Source organism: Euprymna scolopes, chromosome 40 (genome assembly GCF_053919585.1).
Source record: "Euprymna scolopes isolate OS-2025 chromosome 40, ASM5391958v1, whole genome shotgun sequence".
Lineage (NCBI taxonomy): Eukaryota > Metazoa > Mollusca > Cephalopoda > Sepiida > Sepiolidae > Euprymna > Euprymna scolopes.
The window spans coordinates 17,192,460-17,210,794 of NC_136521.1; the positions used below are offsets into that span (position 1 = coordinate 17,192,460).

General features: G+C 34.2%; 1 protein-coding gene across 1 annotated transcript; it reads right to left on the reverse strand.

Moving 5' to 3' along the window:
• Window positions 1-11,624: 11,624 nt before the first annotated feature.
• On the reverse strand, window positions 11,625-17,995 carry LOC145265757 (S-crystallin 1-like). Its single transcript, XM_080121809.1, has 3 exons — window positions 17,947-17,995; window positions 17,721-17,828; window positions 11,625-11,908 (listed from the first exon to the last, which is right to left on the reverse strand). The coding sequence occupies exons 1-3, from the start codon at window positions 17,992-17,994 to the stop codon at window positions 11,744-11,746; spliced, it is 321 nt and encodes a 106-aa protein (XP_079977935.1). The 5' UTR covers window position 17,995; the 3' UTR covers window positions 11,625-11,743.
• Window positions 17,996-18,335: the final 340 nt, after the last annotated feature.

An 18,335-nucleotide genomic window follows, 5' to 3' on the forward strand; every position in this document is an offset into this window, starting at 1 on the left:
ATCTGACTGTGAAGCTGATAAAAGCGTGGAGTCAAGAATGACCCTCGAGTTGACGTGAGTTCTGTTCCGTGAAAATCTGGGAATCGCATATTGAAATATGAATGCATCTGTTGATTAGGTTGCGAGTTGGAGATAAGATGAAACTCTTTGATTGGTTTATGATGAGGGAATTTTTCGGAATTTGTCCTACCCCAACCACTTACATATAAGAGGCACGAATCGGGCAAAAATCGACAGAACGGAAAAGAGTGGCGGAGAGGAGTAACATAAACCCCCTCCTCAGAAATAATTAATATGACAGAATATACCGCCGAGAAGATTCTTTCCTTAAATTGCACGCCTGTGGAATTGTCTTTCGTTTTTCTGCTTTCCAGCTGACTACAGTATGGTTGCCTTCAAGTCTAACGTAAACAAGTTCTTGATTAGCCGTTCCACTTGTTAACAAATTTACCGAATTTCCATTTACTAACGATTACTCTATTGTCCAATTTCTACTGTACACTCTTTAACCCTTATCTTCGAGTGGCCTCTTGGCCTTGATAAGTGGTGATGTATAATAAAAAAAGTGGTAAATTTTCTAAGATATGCTCTTAAAAATAACAACTCTACTGTTGTGGGGGGGATAGAGGGCAAATATAAACGCTGTGGTGTGAACAAGTGTCACCAGGATGAACATATAGGGCAATTTAGGGTCTTCCATGGAGATGTCTCTATCACATGAAAAACTATCTCTAATTTAGGCACATATTCCATGCCCATCGCGATGCTGTTTTAAATTCTAATTCACGAACTAACTACGATCTCTTGAATACTTTCATTTTCACTTTATTACTATATTCTGTATCTTAGTTTCAGTTCATTCCGTTATATTTAAAAAGCGTATTCTCTTGGCCAATAAGTGATTTATGCTCAAAATCTTAATTGAGTCACTTTGGGGACCATTTTGGGGAATACACCGCACTCGAAAACGACTGTCTGAGCCTCATTGAAGACCTCCATTTTCATGATGCCTTTAAGTCCAACTGGTGTCTTTCTTAAATGGGTCTTACATACATTAATGGTTGCAACTTGTCAAGTTAAAGGGGAGCGGCAGATTAAGCTAAGGAAGAGAGTAAAAAATAAGGAGTGAGAGATAAACAGATAATGATGTAGAGAGTTGAGAGAAATAGAAGATGGATTATCATATTGGAACAAATAGAGAACATGAGACAACAAGCACGCTACGTCCAAGATAACGTCACGCTGTAAACTTGACGCCCAGCCAAAGCAACGAACAACAGCCTTACTTCTTCATATTGTATGGAATATTCCCGAATCTATTCATGCGAAATATTTGTATTATTCTTATTTGGATTCATCGAACTACATTTCACACGTAAGTTACTAATTTCACACTGGTTGATGTTTAATAATTCAGTCGTATGTAATTTTTAACGGATTTCCTTCGTTTTTTTTTATCCTTCCCTAACATTTTGAGGGGGGGGCGTCTATTGTATTACACACTTTCTATGGCCAACTCGTCATTTATTACGTGAATTACAAAGAAATAATCGTACACTGATATTACATAAAGTATATACAATTCATCTATTCACAACACATAAGTTTTGAAACAACGGAGATTTGACAATCAACCAAAAGCAAGAACAACAAAACAAACTCTACCGGGCGAGTGGGTCCTGGATATGAACTTAAACTATATCCGGTGGGGAGGCCCCTGCTTGCGGGCTTTGGGGAGTGTGGAGCCACCCTTTAATTACCATTGCTCCCAGGTCCACTCTGACCCGGAGTGGTAGTACCTGTTAGGGTCCCAACTATGGGTTGAATAGAAACCGACTTGAAAACAACAAACATATTCTATTAAAAAAAATGTTCTTCAAAATCTTTGGATTTGGCATTAAATAACCCGGAAAGGGTTGATATGCCGTAAAACAAAAACAACCAAATAACCGGCCGAGTAATTCCTAACCGAAACCACAAGTGTATATTTAACTCTTGCCAGCCAACGAGCATTTTAATACTCGTTAAAAAACCTCCAACAAAACAATTCTTTTTACTGCTATATGCTTCCATACAAGAGAGAAAACCATTCTCATTCCTCCGTCGAGGTAGAAAAAAACACGACGACTTTTAACTTATCGCCAGAGAAGGACTTTTCGCACATTCTACCAAGAGGGCTTCAAAATCACGTTTCATTTTACTAGGCTTTCCGTTCTTTTATTTTCTCGCCACCTCCAAGAGATAAGGAAGATTTTTTCACCCACGAAAAGGACTTTCCATAAACCTCAATTCGTCTACCATTCAATCAGTTTTTGATAAAAAATAAAAACAACTTACACAATTTTATACAGATAAATATGAAACATGAGCTCTTTGTAATAGCAAATAATATTCTAGCAACATATTAATCAAGACAATAAAATCAAAAGAAAAACAACATAAGTCTCTTATTTCTTACTGATTGTGTCTATCTTTTTTGACTAACGAATAAAACAACATACAATTTTTCATAGAGAAAAAGAAACAATTTTCCCAGCAACAAATGAGATCCTTGGTATAAAAATGCAACACTTCCGCAGTTTCCATATTTTCCATTCATAAAAAAGCAGTATTTGTCAAGTCAATCAGATCCATCCGTTGAAGCAAATACAGCTGCAATACACACAGAGAAAAGAATAGATGCTAGGATAAATATTTTCCTAAGGTTAATATATGCTTATTTTTGTTTACAGATCAGAATAGTGTTGAAGTAACTTAGAATATGTCATTAAAATTGCATTGAACAACATTGAAGCATGCCACGATCTAAAGGAGAATCAGAATTTCTGCGAGGAGGAATTGTGGGCCAACATAGAGATCTTATTCAACGCAAAACAGAAGGAAATATTTCAATATCCTTTTCTACTGTTAATAGAGTAATCATTCGATTTACAAGAGAGGACAAAGATTGTACAAAACCTCATCCAGGTCGCCCCGGGCTTTCTGAAAGAACCTTACGTCGTGTGTAAGAAGATGTTGAAGAGGATCCTCGGTGCAAAGCCTCTGACATTTTTACACAAATTGGTATCAGTTCTAGAATCAGTATCTTCACAAGCTGGGTTACTATATACAATGGCAATATACACAGACATGAAAAAAAAAAAAGAATAGACACTAAGATGAATATTTTTCTTAAGATTAATATATGTTTATTTATATTTACAGACAAGAATAGTGTGGAAATAACAAAATATCTCATTAAAATTGCATCTAACAACGTTGATACACACACACACACACACACATATATATATATATATATATATATATATATATATATATATATATATACACTTGTGCCCGATATTATTCATACCCCCCTTGAAAATTGAGTTTATTAGGTGTAACTTTTGTAAGAATTTATTGTTTACGTCCATATTGATACATATTCTTAATAAACCTCTTCTGAGCATTTTCGTCATTTTAAAATCTCGGGATACTTGTAATAAAAGAAATATACAGCTATTTATAAAATCTGCAATGTTCAAAAATAATCATACCCCCTTATTTTTTCAGTATTAATCGAGTTTCTGACTGTTTGTTTTCTGTTTGATTCTTATTTTGAATGCTTTTATACAACCTTTGATTAATTTCATTTCGTTTTTTGCATTTTTCAGAAATTAAAATGATATCAACTGAAAACCAATAAAAGAATAAAAATTATTAGAATGAGGAAGAAAAAAGAGCTTAGTAATGATCTTAGGACTAAAATTGTGAATTCACATAAGGATGGTTTAGGTTACAAGTCAATTTCCAAGAAATTTGAGGTCCCTACAGCAACAGTACAGAGCATCATCAAAAAATTCCAGAGCCACCACACAACAAACAACTTGATTGGTAGAAGAAGGAAAAGGAAACTGTCTGCTAGAGCCACCAGGAATATTGTAAGAAGTGTTAATGCAAATCCAACCACCACTAATAAGGACATTTTAGAAAATCTGGAGTCTTCTGGCATAAAAATATCAAGGCAAACATTGCAAAGGACTCTGCATGAAAATGGTCTGAAAGGAAGAAGACCAAGAAGGACTCCATTGCACACCGGAAAACACCTTGCAGCACGTCTAAAGTTTGCTAGGACCCATGTGAATTCTCCAGAGTCCGTTTTCTCAAGTATTTTGTGGACTGACGAAACAAAAATTGAATTGTTTGGCCATATGGATGCTTCTTACGTTTGAAGGAAGAAAGGAGAAGCTTACAACCCAAAGAACACCATACCCACGGTGAAACATGGTGGTGGTAGCTTAATGTTTTGGGTCTCCTTTTCGGCTAGTGGTCCAGGTAGTTTGGTCAAGATAGATGGAACCATGAAGAAGGAGCAATATTTGGAGATACTCCAGAAAAACATTAGACAGGATGCGGAGAAGCTCCATTTAGGACCAAACTGGGTCCTTCAACAGGATAATGATCCAAAACATACTGCCAAAATAGTCAAGAAATGGTTTGAGGATAATCAAATTAATGTTTTGGAATGGCCTAGCCAGAGTCCCGACCTGAACCCTATCGAAAACCTCTGGCACATATTGAAAACTGAGGTTAAAAAGCGGAAACCTAGAAATTTGAGGGATTTGGAGAACTACTGCATTGAAGAATGGTCAAAAATCAGTGTTGATGCTTGTAAAAACCTTGTTGATAAATATCCCAAACGGTTACAGGCAGTTATTAAGAATAAAGGGCATGCTATTGACTATTAGTAAGAGAGGTATGAATAATTTTGAACTAGTGCCATTATTGTTTTTCTTTGTATAATGTTTCAAACTTGCATAATTTATTTATTTGTTGAGTTTAAATTAAATGCTTATGCTTGATTTATTGTTTGAAATCCCTTTAATATTGTCTACCTTCTGGTTTGAGCAATATTCTTATAGAAATCTCAAAGATCCGAGGGGTATGAATAATATCGGGCACAAGTGTATATATATATATATATATATGAAGCTTCCCTTTATTGGTTCCACTAGTAAAGGTTTCTCTGATAGGATTAGATATGTGGTGTCCCGCTGTTACTATGTGGTGCAAACCCGTGTGGTATTTGGTATCAGGACGGCTTTCCTGGCTTTTCAGAAAGATATTCTACCCATACTTGACAAAAGTTTAGTTATTTCTGAATTCAGATGTTAATGTGCTCCAGTGCCTTGGAGCCTAACTGGGAAGAATGTACCTGCATGAATTCGGAAAACGTGCATGTCCAACAAGAATATATCGATGAGCACATTCGTTTACTTTGAACATTCGGGTACTCACGAATCCACGATTTGGCGATCGGTCGTCATCTGCTCGACAATAAATTGTGTGAAGATGCCCATTCGGATAGTTGCTTTCGTACCGTGCACAGGGCTCGCTCTAAACACTAATTAAATATTTTGAAGTGTCCCAAAAATTAGAGTTATTTAAAGAGCTCTTATATACATATCTTTTTTTACTTTAATAAATTTATATATATATATATATATATATATTTCAGAGGAAACATAATTTAATTTAAATACCAAAAAACAAGAAATGGGCAGGTGAAATTAAAATTTCCTTAAGGCCTTATCGTCTGACCCTCTAAGAGGAAACGTCAGAATGATAAATTAAAAACTAAGAAAACGAATGAGGGAAGAGGGGAATTTTGGTTTCAGTTGGAAGAACAGTGAAAAAAAAAATCTCACTGTTCTGGTGGTTTTAAATCAATGAATATCTCCAACTGATGTTTCAGAATCTTTTGTCTACACAGGCTAGGTCGAGAGTTGTTAATAACTAACGCCTCAATGATATTGAGATGATAGTTCGACCTAGCACTGTATAAAACAGAAAACCACCCATCGGAATATTGATCGGCACACCTATTTATACTCAACAGGTGATTGCCAATGGCGGACTCATGAGCTTGGGAGTGCCCGGATGTTCTCGAAACCTGGTGTAGTCGAATATCCCGAGGGATATGTTGGGATATTCTCATTTCTAATCTTTGGGATGTTTTGCCAACGTAGTCAGCTCCACACTGACAAACGAATTTATAAACAACAGAGTTCTTTTGAATGGTTAGCAAAACATCTTTACGAAAAGAAGAGAAAAAGGTTCGAGTTGTGTAAACTACTCTAAGCATAGTAGCTGGAAAACAACGTTGAGTAGCAGAAGAAATCCTTTTAACAATATGAAGGCCATCAGGACCCAACCATGGTAATTTTAGATAAATGGGACAACGTGATGGACCAATATGTTTACCACTATTAAATGTAGTAATTTTACGTTCAATAATAGATTTTATTATATTAATGGGATATCCATTATTAAGAAAAATATTTATGATTTCACCAAGTTCCGTATCAAGACGGTTCGGTGAACAAATCATAAGTGCACGATGCGTAATAGCGCTAATGAGGTTTATTTTTCTAGACTGAGGGGCAAAAGAAAACCAATTAAGATAGAGCCCTGTAAATGTAGGTTTTCTATAAACAGAGGTCTCAAACGTAGTACCAACTTTAGAAACACGAACGTCGAGGAATGGGAGAGAGCTACAGTCTCCAACCTCCATAGTAAATTGTAAAGATGGATGCAGGTTACAAAGAAGACGAAGAAACTGTTCAGCTTCGCTCCGAGAGGGAAAGCATGCAAAAGTATCATCAACGTAGCGTGTGTAGAATGCTGGCTTAGTAATTTTGGAAAATAATTCGTTTTCCAAAAATCCAACGAAAATGTTGGCTAACGAAGGACCAAGAGGGCTACCCATAGATATCCCATCAATTTGACGGTACATAATGTTGTTGAAACTAAAGGAGACTGATTTAGTAGCAAGTTCCATCAGTTCAACGAAAATTCGTTCAGGAAATTGTGGAGATTTTAAGGGGCCACGGTATAAATAGTCAGCACAAATACCAATGGTTTCATCCAAAGGTATATTAGTAAAAAGACTATTAATGTCAAAGGAAGCCAAGAACTCGGTATTTTTAGATAAAGGTAATTTTTGTATCTGAGATACGAATTGAAAAGAATCAGAGATACAATGGACCGAATAAAAAGAAAGCACAGGTTTAAGAAGATCAACCAGCCATTTACCAAGTTCATGTTGTGCAGAACCCAGCATAGATAAAATGGGTCGCAAAGGAATGTTGGGTTTATGGACCTTGGGTAAACCGTACATTCTAGGCCTTTGAGAACCGATGGGTCGGATTCTATCATAAATCTCCTTAGAAATAAATCCGCTTTTATGAAGTTGGAGAAATCTTTTCTGGATTTTTATTTCCATACGAAAAGTATCATCATGGCTTAAATCAAAAATAATTTTTTTTTTTCACTGTTCTTCCAACTGAAACCAAAATCCCCCTCTTCCCTCATTCGTTTTCTTAGTTTTTAATTTATCATTCTGACGTTTCCTCTTAGAGGGTCAGACGATAAGGCCTTAAGGAAATTTTAATTTCACCTGCCCATTTCTTGTTTTTTGGTATTTAAATTAAATTGTTTCCTCTGAAATTTCTCCTTCCATTTTGTTGTACCAAAAATTTACTTATATATATATATATATATATATATATATATATATATATATATATATATATATATATATATATATATGAATTATCTGTCGATATTATGCGTTTTTTTATACTCTAATATTAGTGACAATTGTTTTTTGTTTGTTTGTTTGTTTGGTTTTTTTGGGGGGGATCTTTCCATTTCCCCACAACAAGCTTGAAAAATTGATTTTAAACGATAATCTTTTCTTCTCTTCTCTATTCTCTATATAAATAAAATGAACTCATTTTTCCCCTCCGACTTTGACCTTGATAGGATTAAAGATCATCACATTACATGCAAATGTAATGCGTACAAACTGTAGCACATTATCTAAGGCGTGATATAGGCCTATTACCCCTATAGTTCCTCGACAATGGTATTTTTTCCGGTGAGAGTCCACTGCCCAAATCGGTTAGATTCAATGGAAGTTGCAATATCTTTAGAATTCGAGTGTGATGTGGGACTACTGAAACTAAACCAAAACAAACTTCACTGCGGAATTAATATTTGACCTAATTCACTTTTTACTTAATTCATCACTTTTTTTTGCGCTTTCGCCTCAAGGCTTCGAATTTGAGTCCCCCTCCCCCTACAACTTTTATTAAATTTTTTCATAGTTTAAACATTGTTTGTTTTTATATTTAAGCAGGGTTATTACTTCGCTTTTTTTTTCATTTTACGACCCCCCAACCACACACGTCTCTAAAAACCCGGGCAACGCCGGGTACCACCCCACTAGTTACTAATATTTTCGTTTTTAATCGTATTCGCGGATGGTTTCTCTTTATAATGTATCCGTCGAAAGATGTCACGAGGTTTATTTTAATAGTTTTTTCTTTCTTTTTTTAAACTGTTAATTCATCAATTTACTCTTTAATCGTTTTTATCAACGGCTTTTTTTACTTCTTTTTTACTTCTCCCTCAAATTTAAAAATTTATTTATTTGTTTTCCCTACTCGGCATGACTCCAGATATCTTGTTTTAAGGTGAGATATCGGAAAAAAAACAACCCCTTCCTGTAGAAAAGTGCCCAGTTGAGTGTGAAGAAATTAATGTTTTTAGCCAATTTTTCGGTATTTGTTTTCTGAAGGGTCGGGCTTCAAAACGATTCTAATCTTGTGAAAATCCGTCGTGTCTGTCGAAAGTTTTAGGCAGACATGCAAACATATATACATAGATATATATATTTGTAGCTCAAATGTTCGACCCAAACCGATTAAAAACCTTGCCTTATCTCTGATTACCCTTTATGTAAAATTTCAAATGTTTAGACCAGAAATTGTCTGAGCAGTTTGGTAGGGACCGCAAATCAAGTTATTAAGTTAGATCCATGTTCAAGGAAACTATATCTAAAATTTCAAGTGTTTAGACCCAAAATTGGCGGAGGAGTTTGGGAGAGTTCTCAAAGGTCAAATCGTTTGATTTTGGCCCTTTAACAACCAAATTTCTGGCCGAAATCCGACCACAAAGATTTCCCGAAATCTCAGTACCCTGTATGTCAAATTTCGAGTCTGTAGACTGAAAGTTGACGGACTTATTGTGTAGGGAAATGTATACAGACAGACAAACACTTTCACTTTTATAGATATACTAGCATTTTAGCGTTGGGCAGGTGTTTGGAGGTGTATGTTGAGCAAAAAAGAGCGGTCAATTTTTTAACTTTGACCCCTATTATGACTCCTTAACACATATTGTTTTGAACACAAATCAAGTTATTAAGTTAGATTCCTGTCCAAGGAACCTATATCTAAAATTCCAACTGTTTAGACCCAAAATTTTCGGAGGAGTTCGGTAGAATTCTCAAGCGTCAAATCCTTAAACTTTTTCCCCTTAACAGCCAAATTTTTGGCCGAAAACGGATTACAAAGATTTTTCCAAATCTCAACACCCTGAATATAAAATTTCGAGTCTGTAGACTGAAAATTGACAGAGTTATTGCGTAGGGAAATGTACACAGACACAGACACACACACGGGGACACTTTAACTTGTGTGTGTGTGTGTGTGTGTGTGTGTGTGTGTGTGTGTGTGTGTGTGTGTGTGTGTGTGTGTGTGTGTGTAAACTGTCATTCCATCGGGCAGTATCAATGACCGCGAGAATTAAGGGTAATTTTACTCATATAAAAGCTAAATATGGACACAACAATAAGCAGTCAATAGTATCCAAACAAGCGGAAGTCGGGACATCATATAGCACTAGTTTATAATTTTTTTAATTCCCAAGGCATGACTCAACTTTAACAATCTAAAAATAGCTTATAATATTAACAATTATTTTTTATACTTACAGACACTAATTGCGTTATTGGGAATTGCAAAACACATACGCAAGACAGTAATGACATAAACATGAAACGAACTTGAGGGTGTGCGAAGTAATATGTCTGTTAGGGACGCTATATTGTACTTTTTGGTAACCGTTTGTTAATGAAGGGGAATTTCTGCTGTCAGTTTATTATATAGTAGATTAAGTCTTGTCCACTTTTCATGAAATTGTTGAATTCTAATTGTCAATTGTAATGTTGAATTCTAATTATCTAAGGTTAATCAAACAGTTGACATCAACTAAATTGGCCACTTGTAATTTGGAATTAAGTAATTTAGAATGAAGTAATTATTTCAGAACCGGAAACCGTATTTTTTACAGTACATAAGGGCAATGGCAATAATACATCCATGACAGGTAAAATTAATGCTGAGATAAGCAAAGACACACTAGTTTGTATTTTATAGTGATTATTCCCTTAACAAAATCCGCATCAAGAATTGAGTCTATTTCACGCTGCCATTTCACTCAGACAATTGACATTTTTTATAATGATGTTTTAACTAAACCCAAATTTCATATCTTTGGTGTAATATCTCAATTTAGATGCTTTGTGTTCGGAGGTTTTAAATATCTTATTTCTCAAATCTTTTTCTTTTTTTTTACATAGACGTCACCACTTATCAAGGCCGATAGGTCACTCAAGGATAAGGGTTAAAGAGTGTACAGTAGTCAAAAGGACAATATAGTAATCGATAGTAATGGAACTTCGGTAAATTTGTTAACTTAAGTGGAACGGCTCATCAGAAACTTGTTCACGTTGGACTTGAAGACAATCATATTATAGACAGCTAGAAAGCAGGAAAACGGAAGACAATTCCACAGGCGTGCAGTTCTAAGAAAGAAGCTTTGATCATGGAATCTATGTTTAGGTTTAGGTACAGATAAAGAGTGGGGAAAATTATTGATAATGTTTTCAGCTAGTCTAGTGTTTCTTGTGAAAGTTTGGCGAGGGGGGGCATAGATTGAAGCTCAGTTGAACACTTTCCATGAAAATAACGATAAAGCAGAGACAAACTCGCAACCGCCTAAAATCTACATATCCTAATCAATCCACTGTTTTATAATCGATTACCGGTGATCATCAATTTTTATTAAATTCCCTTTGCGTACTTAGATAGCGATGAACTGATGTTTCTGAATTTTTAGATGAGTATTGCTAATGTTTATTATTTGGATTTTTCGTAATATTGAGTCATATTCTAACAACGTTTTGGCCGATGTAACCTCCAAAATTTTAAGTTGTATCTTGTGTTGTGCAGATGACAGCATTGTAAAAATCAAGCAAGCAACAATATAAAACACATGTTATTTAGCAAATTAAATCGAAATACATTGTGATGTCATAGTAGACATTTTCCTTTTTTTCTTATGTCACTTCGTGTCTTTTCCTCTTCTTCCTTTTTATCTCTTCTTTATTTCTATTGTACCTATTTACTATGCCTCCCCACGGGACAGAGTTAGACACCAGGGTCGTTTTTTAAGGTGGAGAAAAGGTACAAAAATAAAAATTGTCTCAGTCGTGAAGGATTTCTCCTCCACCGAAAGCGAACAAGAAATGAAAGTGCAGCATAGGATCGCATTTTTCTTACAATTTCTCTTGCCAGTCTTTTTTTAATTATGTTATTCGACTTTTATTTAATCAAAGCAATTATATACCGCTAAAATGTTTATGATAACCAGCACGCAATACTTTCAGAACGAAGAACAAAACAATTTTAGAAAGAAAGAAAAACGATCTTTTTTTATAAATGATTTTTGTTTTTATTTTTATTTTTTTAAATGGTAAACTCCAATGATTGATATTTAAAAAAAAAATATGTGTTAATCCAAATAATCTACGTTATTTCGGCGCGGTCCTTACGCCCTCTATACGTCGTCTTTACCAGCAGGAGTTGCAACGACTCTTAAAGTAACCGGCCATCTTTGGGTAGTTGTAGAAACGGTTGTACAGACCCATCATTCTTGGGTAGCTGCTGAACATGTTGGGGTAGGAATTGTACATCATCTCCATGCAACAGTAGAACATCATGTCACACCACATCATCTGAAAGGAGAGAAAACGAAAAAGAAATATCGTTAACGATGTTAAATGCGCATGATATTAGTACGGTATCGAAACGACATTCTCCTTAGCTTTCGTGAAATCTTAAACTCCCAATCGATTAACATATATATTCCCGCCAAGAGAGAAGATACATATATATTCCCGCCAAGAGAGAGGAAGTTCTTGATAAGATAAGGTGACATCCACTTACAAACAGCGCTTGCTATCCCCTTAGGATGAGGAATCTGATCAGGACTAGGTTCAATGTTGTTTAACTTCAGTCATCAAACAAGATACTAGGTGTCAATAAAACATTCAATATATATATATATATATGCGTGTGTGTGTGTGTGTGTATGTGTGGACACAAACATTGGTTAAAGTTAAATTCTGTAAATCAAAATATAAACACATATATTTAAGTTAAGAATTTATTGTTTGAAACAAGGAATATATAGAGAAATTATGTTTATTTCTTTAATCCATGGATTTTCAATAATGGCTCATATCATCAGAGGAAATGAAATGCAGTTAGCAAAATGTTCAGCTTTGAATAAACATGTATTTTGCTTTTCATTACATATATTGAAAATGTTATTTGAATAGTGAATAAGATTATAGGAAAAAGAATTTCATACAACGTGGGCAATCCATATATCTCACTTTACATTTTGTTTTCGCTAGGAAGATATCCTCTGAAGATGAGGAGAGATCCGACCAGCTTCATCAGAATCTATAGATATCCTCTGATATCTTCTTCAGAGGATATCTTCCTAGCGGAACAAATGTAAATTAATTCTGGAATCACAGCAATAAATTTCCTATATACTGCTCTGGCTACGCATTGAGCACTCTCGTCCGGTTTTTTCACCACTGAAGAAATATATATATATATATATATATATATATATATATATATATATATATATATACATACATATATATATATATATATATTCTCTAATACATTTGTTGTTTTTTGTGTATTGATATTCATATGAATACCCTCATTTTTCTATTCGTATTTATTTGCTTCCCCACGAAAGGAAAATGTGACAAAAGGTCGTTTTTAATGTGGGTGAAAACCGGTTCTCCAAAAGAAGGGCAAACTGATCACTTTGGTAGAGACCAAAAATAATAATTGTCTCCGCATCTAGCCTTTTTCCACATTAATTTAAACAAAAATACAACTATGTTAATGGGCCGTGGAATTGTATTCACTAGCAAAAGAGCTAGCTAATTTTTATATTCTTTTCAACATTCATTTTAATTAACACCCTATTAGTTTTGGGGGGGGGTCGGTTTTCTCATGGGGTGATCATCTTTAGTTTATTATTCCGTGTAATTATATAATGTAGATATTCTGCATGATTTTTACCTGTGTAATATTTGCGTAAAAACGTTATAGCAAACGCAAACCTCTTTATATATATATATATATATATATATATATATATATATATGTGTGTGTGTGTGTGTGTGTGTGTGTGTGTTTTAAAATATTTGTCTACCAAACTCCTCCGTCAGTTGTTGGTCTACATACATGAAATTTCATGCATAAGGTATTTGAACCTATTCAAAACTTTATATTTGAGTATGAGCCCGGGAAGATCGGTACAAAAGAGTAAAAAAAAAAAATTTTAAATGAAATTTGCCAGGTGAAGGTCGAACCCCGGCATTACGATTATGCAAGCAAACGTAGCAGCTATTGGTTCATGTTTTAGTTTTTTAGTCTTTTAGCAAACATGTCAGGAGTCAAACCTGGAAAAAGCGAACCATGACTCTCATCTAACATGCATAACTTTGAAATAAATCTGTCTTTTTTTTACATCTAATTATTTACTTAATAAGTCAAAACTAATATACTGCGAAATTCATCTTAGTAGTAAATATAAGAACAGAACGAATATGAAATAAAATTATATTTTAAATCTTACATGCATAAATGTATGCATACGGACACACACACACACATATACACACACACACACACACACACACACACATATATATATATATATATATATATATATATAAAGCTGAATGTCTGTGTGTATATGTGTGTGTGTCTGGTCACGAATAGTCTCCTATATGATTGACTATTTTAAAAAACTGATTAACTATAATGATAGAAGATGTATCGAGACACAGGAATGGGTATGTTTGATCTGACAGAACCGTCGTTCCTTAAAACTGTGAGGTCTGCGTTCGCGCCTGGTCCACAAAGTATGGAAATTAAAAATTTAAAATTTTTTTTAAAAAATAACGTTTACAAGTGTTTTTGATATAGATGTACATAAGAATACTTTGATAAGTATGTTTTAACTTAAATAGGGATGATATAATAAAATTGTGGGGTCTGCGTTCGCGCCTGGCCTCCATAGAATGGAAATAGGCACAAACTTTAATAAAGACTTTTCATAACTATCTGCGTAAGTATACTTTGATAATTATGTTTCAGTTTGAAGAAATATGGTATAAGAAAATTATAGGGCGTTCGTTCACGCCTAACCTCCATAGAGTGGAAATATGTCACAAAGTTTAAAAAGGTTTTTGAATATAGATCCACGGAATATTGTGTTTCAGAGTGAACAGGTATGGTATAATAAATTATGGGGTTTATCTATTTTATTTTTACTTTCATCATATTTTGCTTTGGTTTTGATACCCCCAAATTCGAAGTTATCTCTTTACAACCCTTCCTTTTCATAACCTATCATACTTTCATAAATCAAGAGTCCATTTTCTGTACAACTGTTTTTGAACCCAGTTAACGACGGGTACTTTTGCTAGTATATATATATATATATATATATATATATATATATATATATATACACTTATATACGTATACATACATATATGTATATGCATATATGTATATACATATATACGAATTTAGATACACACGCACAACCATCTGTATACAGATACATACATATACATAATCACGCATACATATACAAATACATACATATATAAATATATATATATATACATATATATATATTCTATTCATACCTGCCTATTTATAAAGCTATCTAACGTTCTATATTTTCATCTATCTCATAAACTATCTCTATATTTCTCACCCACACTAATCTATCAATTTCTTTATGTCATTCTATCTCCAACTCCCCAATCATCGCCTCCGTTTAATTGATACCCCCTGTAAATGTAGCTCCGCGTATAATTGTAATGCAAGTGTTCCACAATCACCAACCATATCTATTCTAAATTGAATTTAGTGGCAAATAGAAGTCCAAAATGGCTGTAAAAACTGCCGAGATAAACAGATAACACATACAGCACCTTGAATTCCTAAATGGTCACCTATTTTAATACTGACAAGGATCAACGTTGCTTAACTCCGGTCCTCTAACGGGAACTGGTGTGTCAACGTGATTATGCTGAGTACATTACAAAAACAAAACAACAAAAACTATGTATGTTACTTAAACAATTTTACTCGTGCTTTATTTTCCGTCACGGATCCTTGGTCTTCAGAAATACTGCAGGAATGAAAGGTCCGGGTAATTACATGTTTATTTTCGGCGGTTGCGTGAAAAGTTAATTTCAATTTCGGTAAAATAAAAACAAACAAAAACTTGGAATTTAAAACAGGATTTTTTTTTGTGCTTTATATCTCTTTTTCTGTTAACTATAAATTATACCTCATCTTCTTCCACATTTTTTTTTCATTTTTGACACTTTTTTTTAAATAAATACTAAGACCGCTCAAAACCCTTCCATTATCTCAGTAAAGCGTTAAATATGACTAGCTCTTCTCATTTGATTAGGCCCTTTTCAGGTTGAAATAAACTAATAATAATTTGTGTTGCTTTTTGTTTTTATAACATTCATGTGTCCTCGGATAAGCACTAAGAAATTGTTCTGTCGTTCATAAAATTATATTCGGTTTCCCTATCTCATATATATAAGGAAAAAATTTTTATAGAATTTTTTTTTTCTAAGTCGGTTTCTATTTAACCCATAATTGGGGGCCTAACAGGTACTACCACTCCGGGTCAGAGTGGACCTGGGAGTAATGGTAATTAAGAGGTGGCTCCACACTCCCCAAAACCCACAAACTGGAGCTTCACCATTGGATATAGTTTAAGGTCATATCCAGGACCTATATAAGTATAAATAAACGGTGTAATGTCAGTTTATATATATATATATATATATATATATATATATATAAGCTACACGCACATACACATGCACACACACACACACATCTATATATATATATATATAGAGAGAGAGAGATAGAGAGGAGAGGTTATAATTCTATAAAGAACAGAACAATTACGTTTTCTCACACAGGTTTCTTTTATATATGATTTCTGAATTAATTTATATATTTTTACGGTTTTTTCTCTATCGAATCATGTTATTCGTTACCTGTTCTCCATCTCTTCATTTGTTTTTTGGACAAAATTCAAATCCGCAAGATTTTTTTTTCAGTTCAAACAAGGCTGAAAAAGCTGCCAAGACACCTCATGATATCAATAATACGTTTGGCCCAGGAACCACTAACGAACTTTTGGCACAACGGTGGTTTAAGAAATTTCGCAATGTTAACGAGAGCCTCGAAGATGTGGACGGTCGACTGCGGTTGATAAAGAACATTTGAAAGCATTAATTAAAGCGGATCTTCGCAAAACCACACGATAAATTGCTGTTGGACTCGAGGTCGACCACTCAACAGTCGTTCGGAATTTACAGCTAATATGGAAATTTAAAAAGTTGGATAAATGTGTGCCGCATGAATTAACGATAATAAACAAATTCGTCGTTTTGAGATGTCTTCTACCTCCTTCTGCGTTACAAAAACGACCCATTTCTCGAGGGGATTGTAACGTGTGATGAGAAGTGGGTTCTCTATGACAACTGGCGACGTTCGGCACAGTGGTTGAATGCCGGGGAAGCTCCACAACATTCCCGACGCCGAAATTGCACCAAAAAAAAAGGTTATGGTGACTGTTTGGTAGTCTGCGACCGGTCTCATCCATTACAGCTTCTTGCATCCGGGCGAAACGAATACGGCTGACAAATTGACGAAATGCACCAGAAGCTCCAACGTATGTGCCCGAGATTGATCAATATGAAGGGACCAATACTCTTCTATGACAACGCTCGCCTGCATGTTGCTACACTGACGCTGCAGCAGTTGAACGAATCGGGCCACCATATTCACCGGATCTCTCGCCCACCAGTTATTACTTTTTCAATCATCTCGACAATATCCTGCGTGAAAAATGCTTCAAAAGCCGAGATGATGCCGAATCAGCCTTCAATGACTTCATCGCTTCCAGAACTCTGGATTTCTATGCCAATGGGATAAATAAACTAGTTTCTTGTTGGCAAAAATGTGTTGATTCCAAGTAAAAGAATTGTAAACTCGGCAAATAAAATATTAAGAAAGACTTGGTCATTTGAATTTAAAATACAATTATTTACCTATATATGCTCTGTTTTCATATTTTAACATTCATTTACTTTCAAACGTAACTGTTCTAGTACATTTATTTTAATATATATATATATATATATATATATATATATATATATATATATATATACACACAATTATATATATATATACACAATTATATATATATACACAATTATATATACACACAATTATATATATATATATATACACACAATTATATATATACACAATTATATATATATATATATATATATATATATATATATATACATAGAATATATATAATATATATGTTTACATGCCCTGACTAATATAATTACTAAAAAATAGATATAAATAGATACGAACCTGATCTCCCATGAACCATTGGTTTCCGCCATTGCGCATGCACAGAGTCCTCTCCATGAAAGGCATGATTCTGTTGAAAGTGTTCATATATCTCCAGTACATGTAGTTCTGGAAAGACAAAAATAAGCAAGCATTAAAAATTTGTTTTTTGATTAAAAATGTATTAGATTATTATTTATTGCATTAACTCAATTTAAATACTTTTAAAAGGTGACATGAGACTTACATCGTAGTTGCTGCACATGCTATCGCCACCGAATCCCCAGTCGTTCATGTTGTACTGTGGAAAAGAAAAAGAAAATATTTAGAAACATTTGTAAATAATGAGTAAAAAATATATTCAGATTAACGAGTGGGGTTAGTGTAAATTTCACGATCAATTCAAGGAAAATTGTTTAGTTTTATTTTATCCTAGCGGTTCAGTATTTTATGGCACATGAATCCCTCTCAATTTCGCTGTCTCTCTCTTTTCGTCAAAGTATATGCTACTTTCAACTTGTTTTTCGTTCTCTCTCTCTCTTTCTCTCTCTCTCTCTCTCTCTCTCTCTTTCTTAATCTTTATCTTGTTATATATTGGATTTTCTTACTTCGAATAGTGATTACATCATTAAGTGT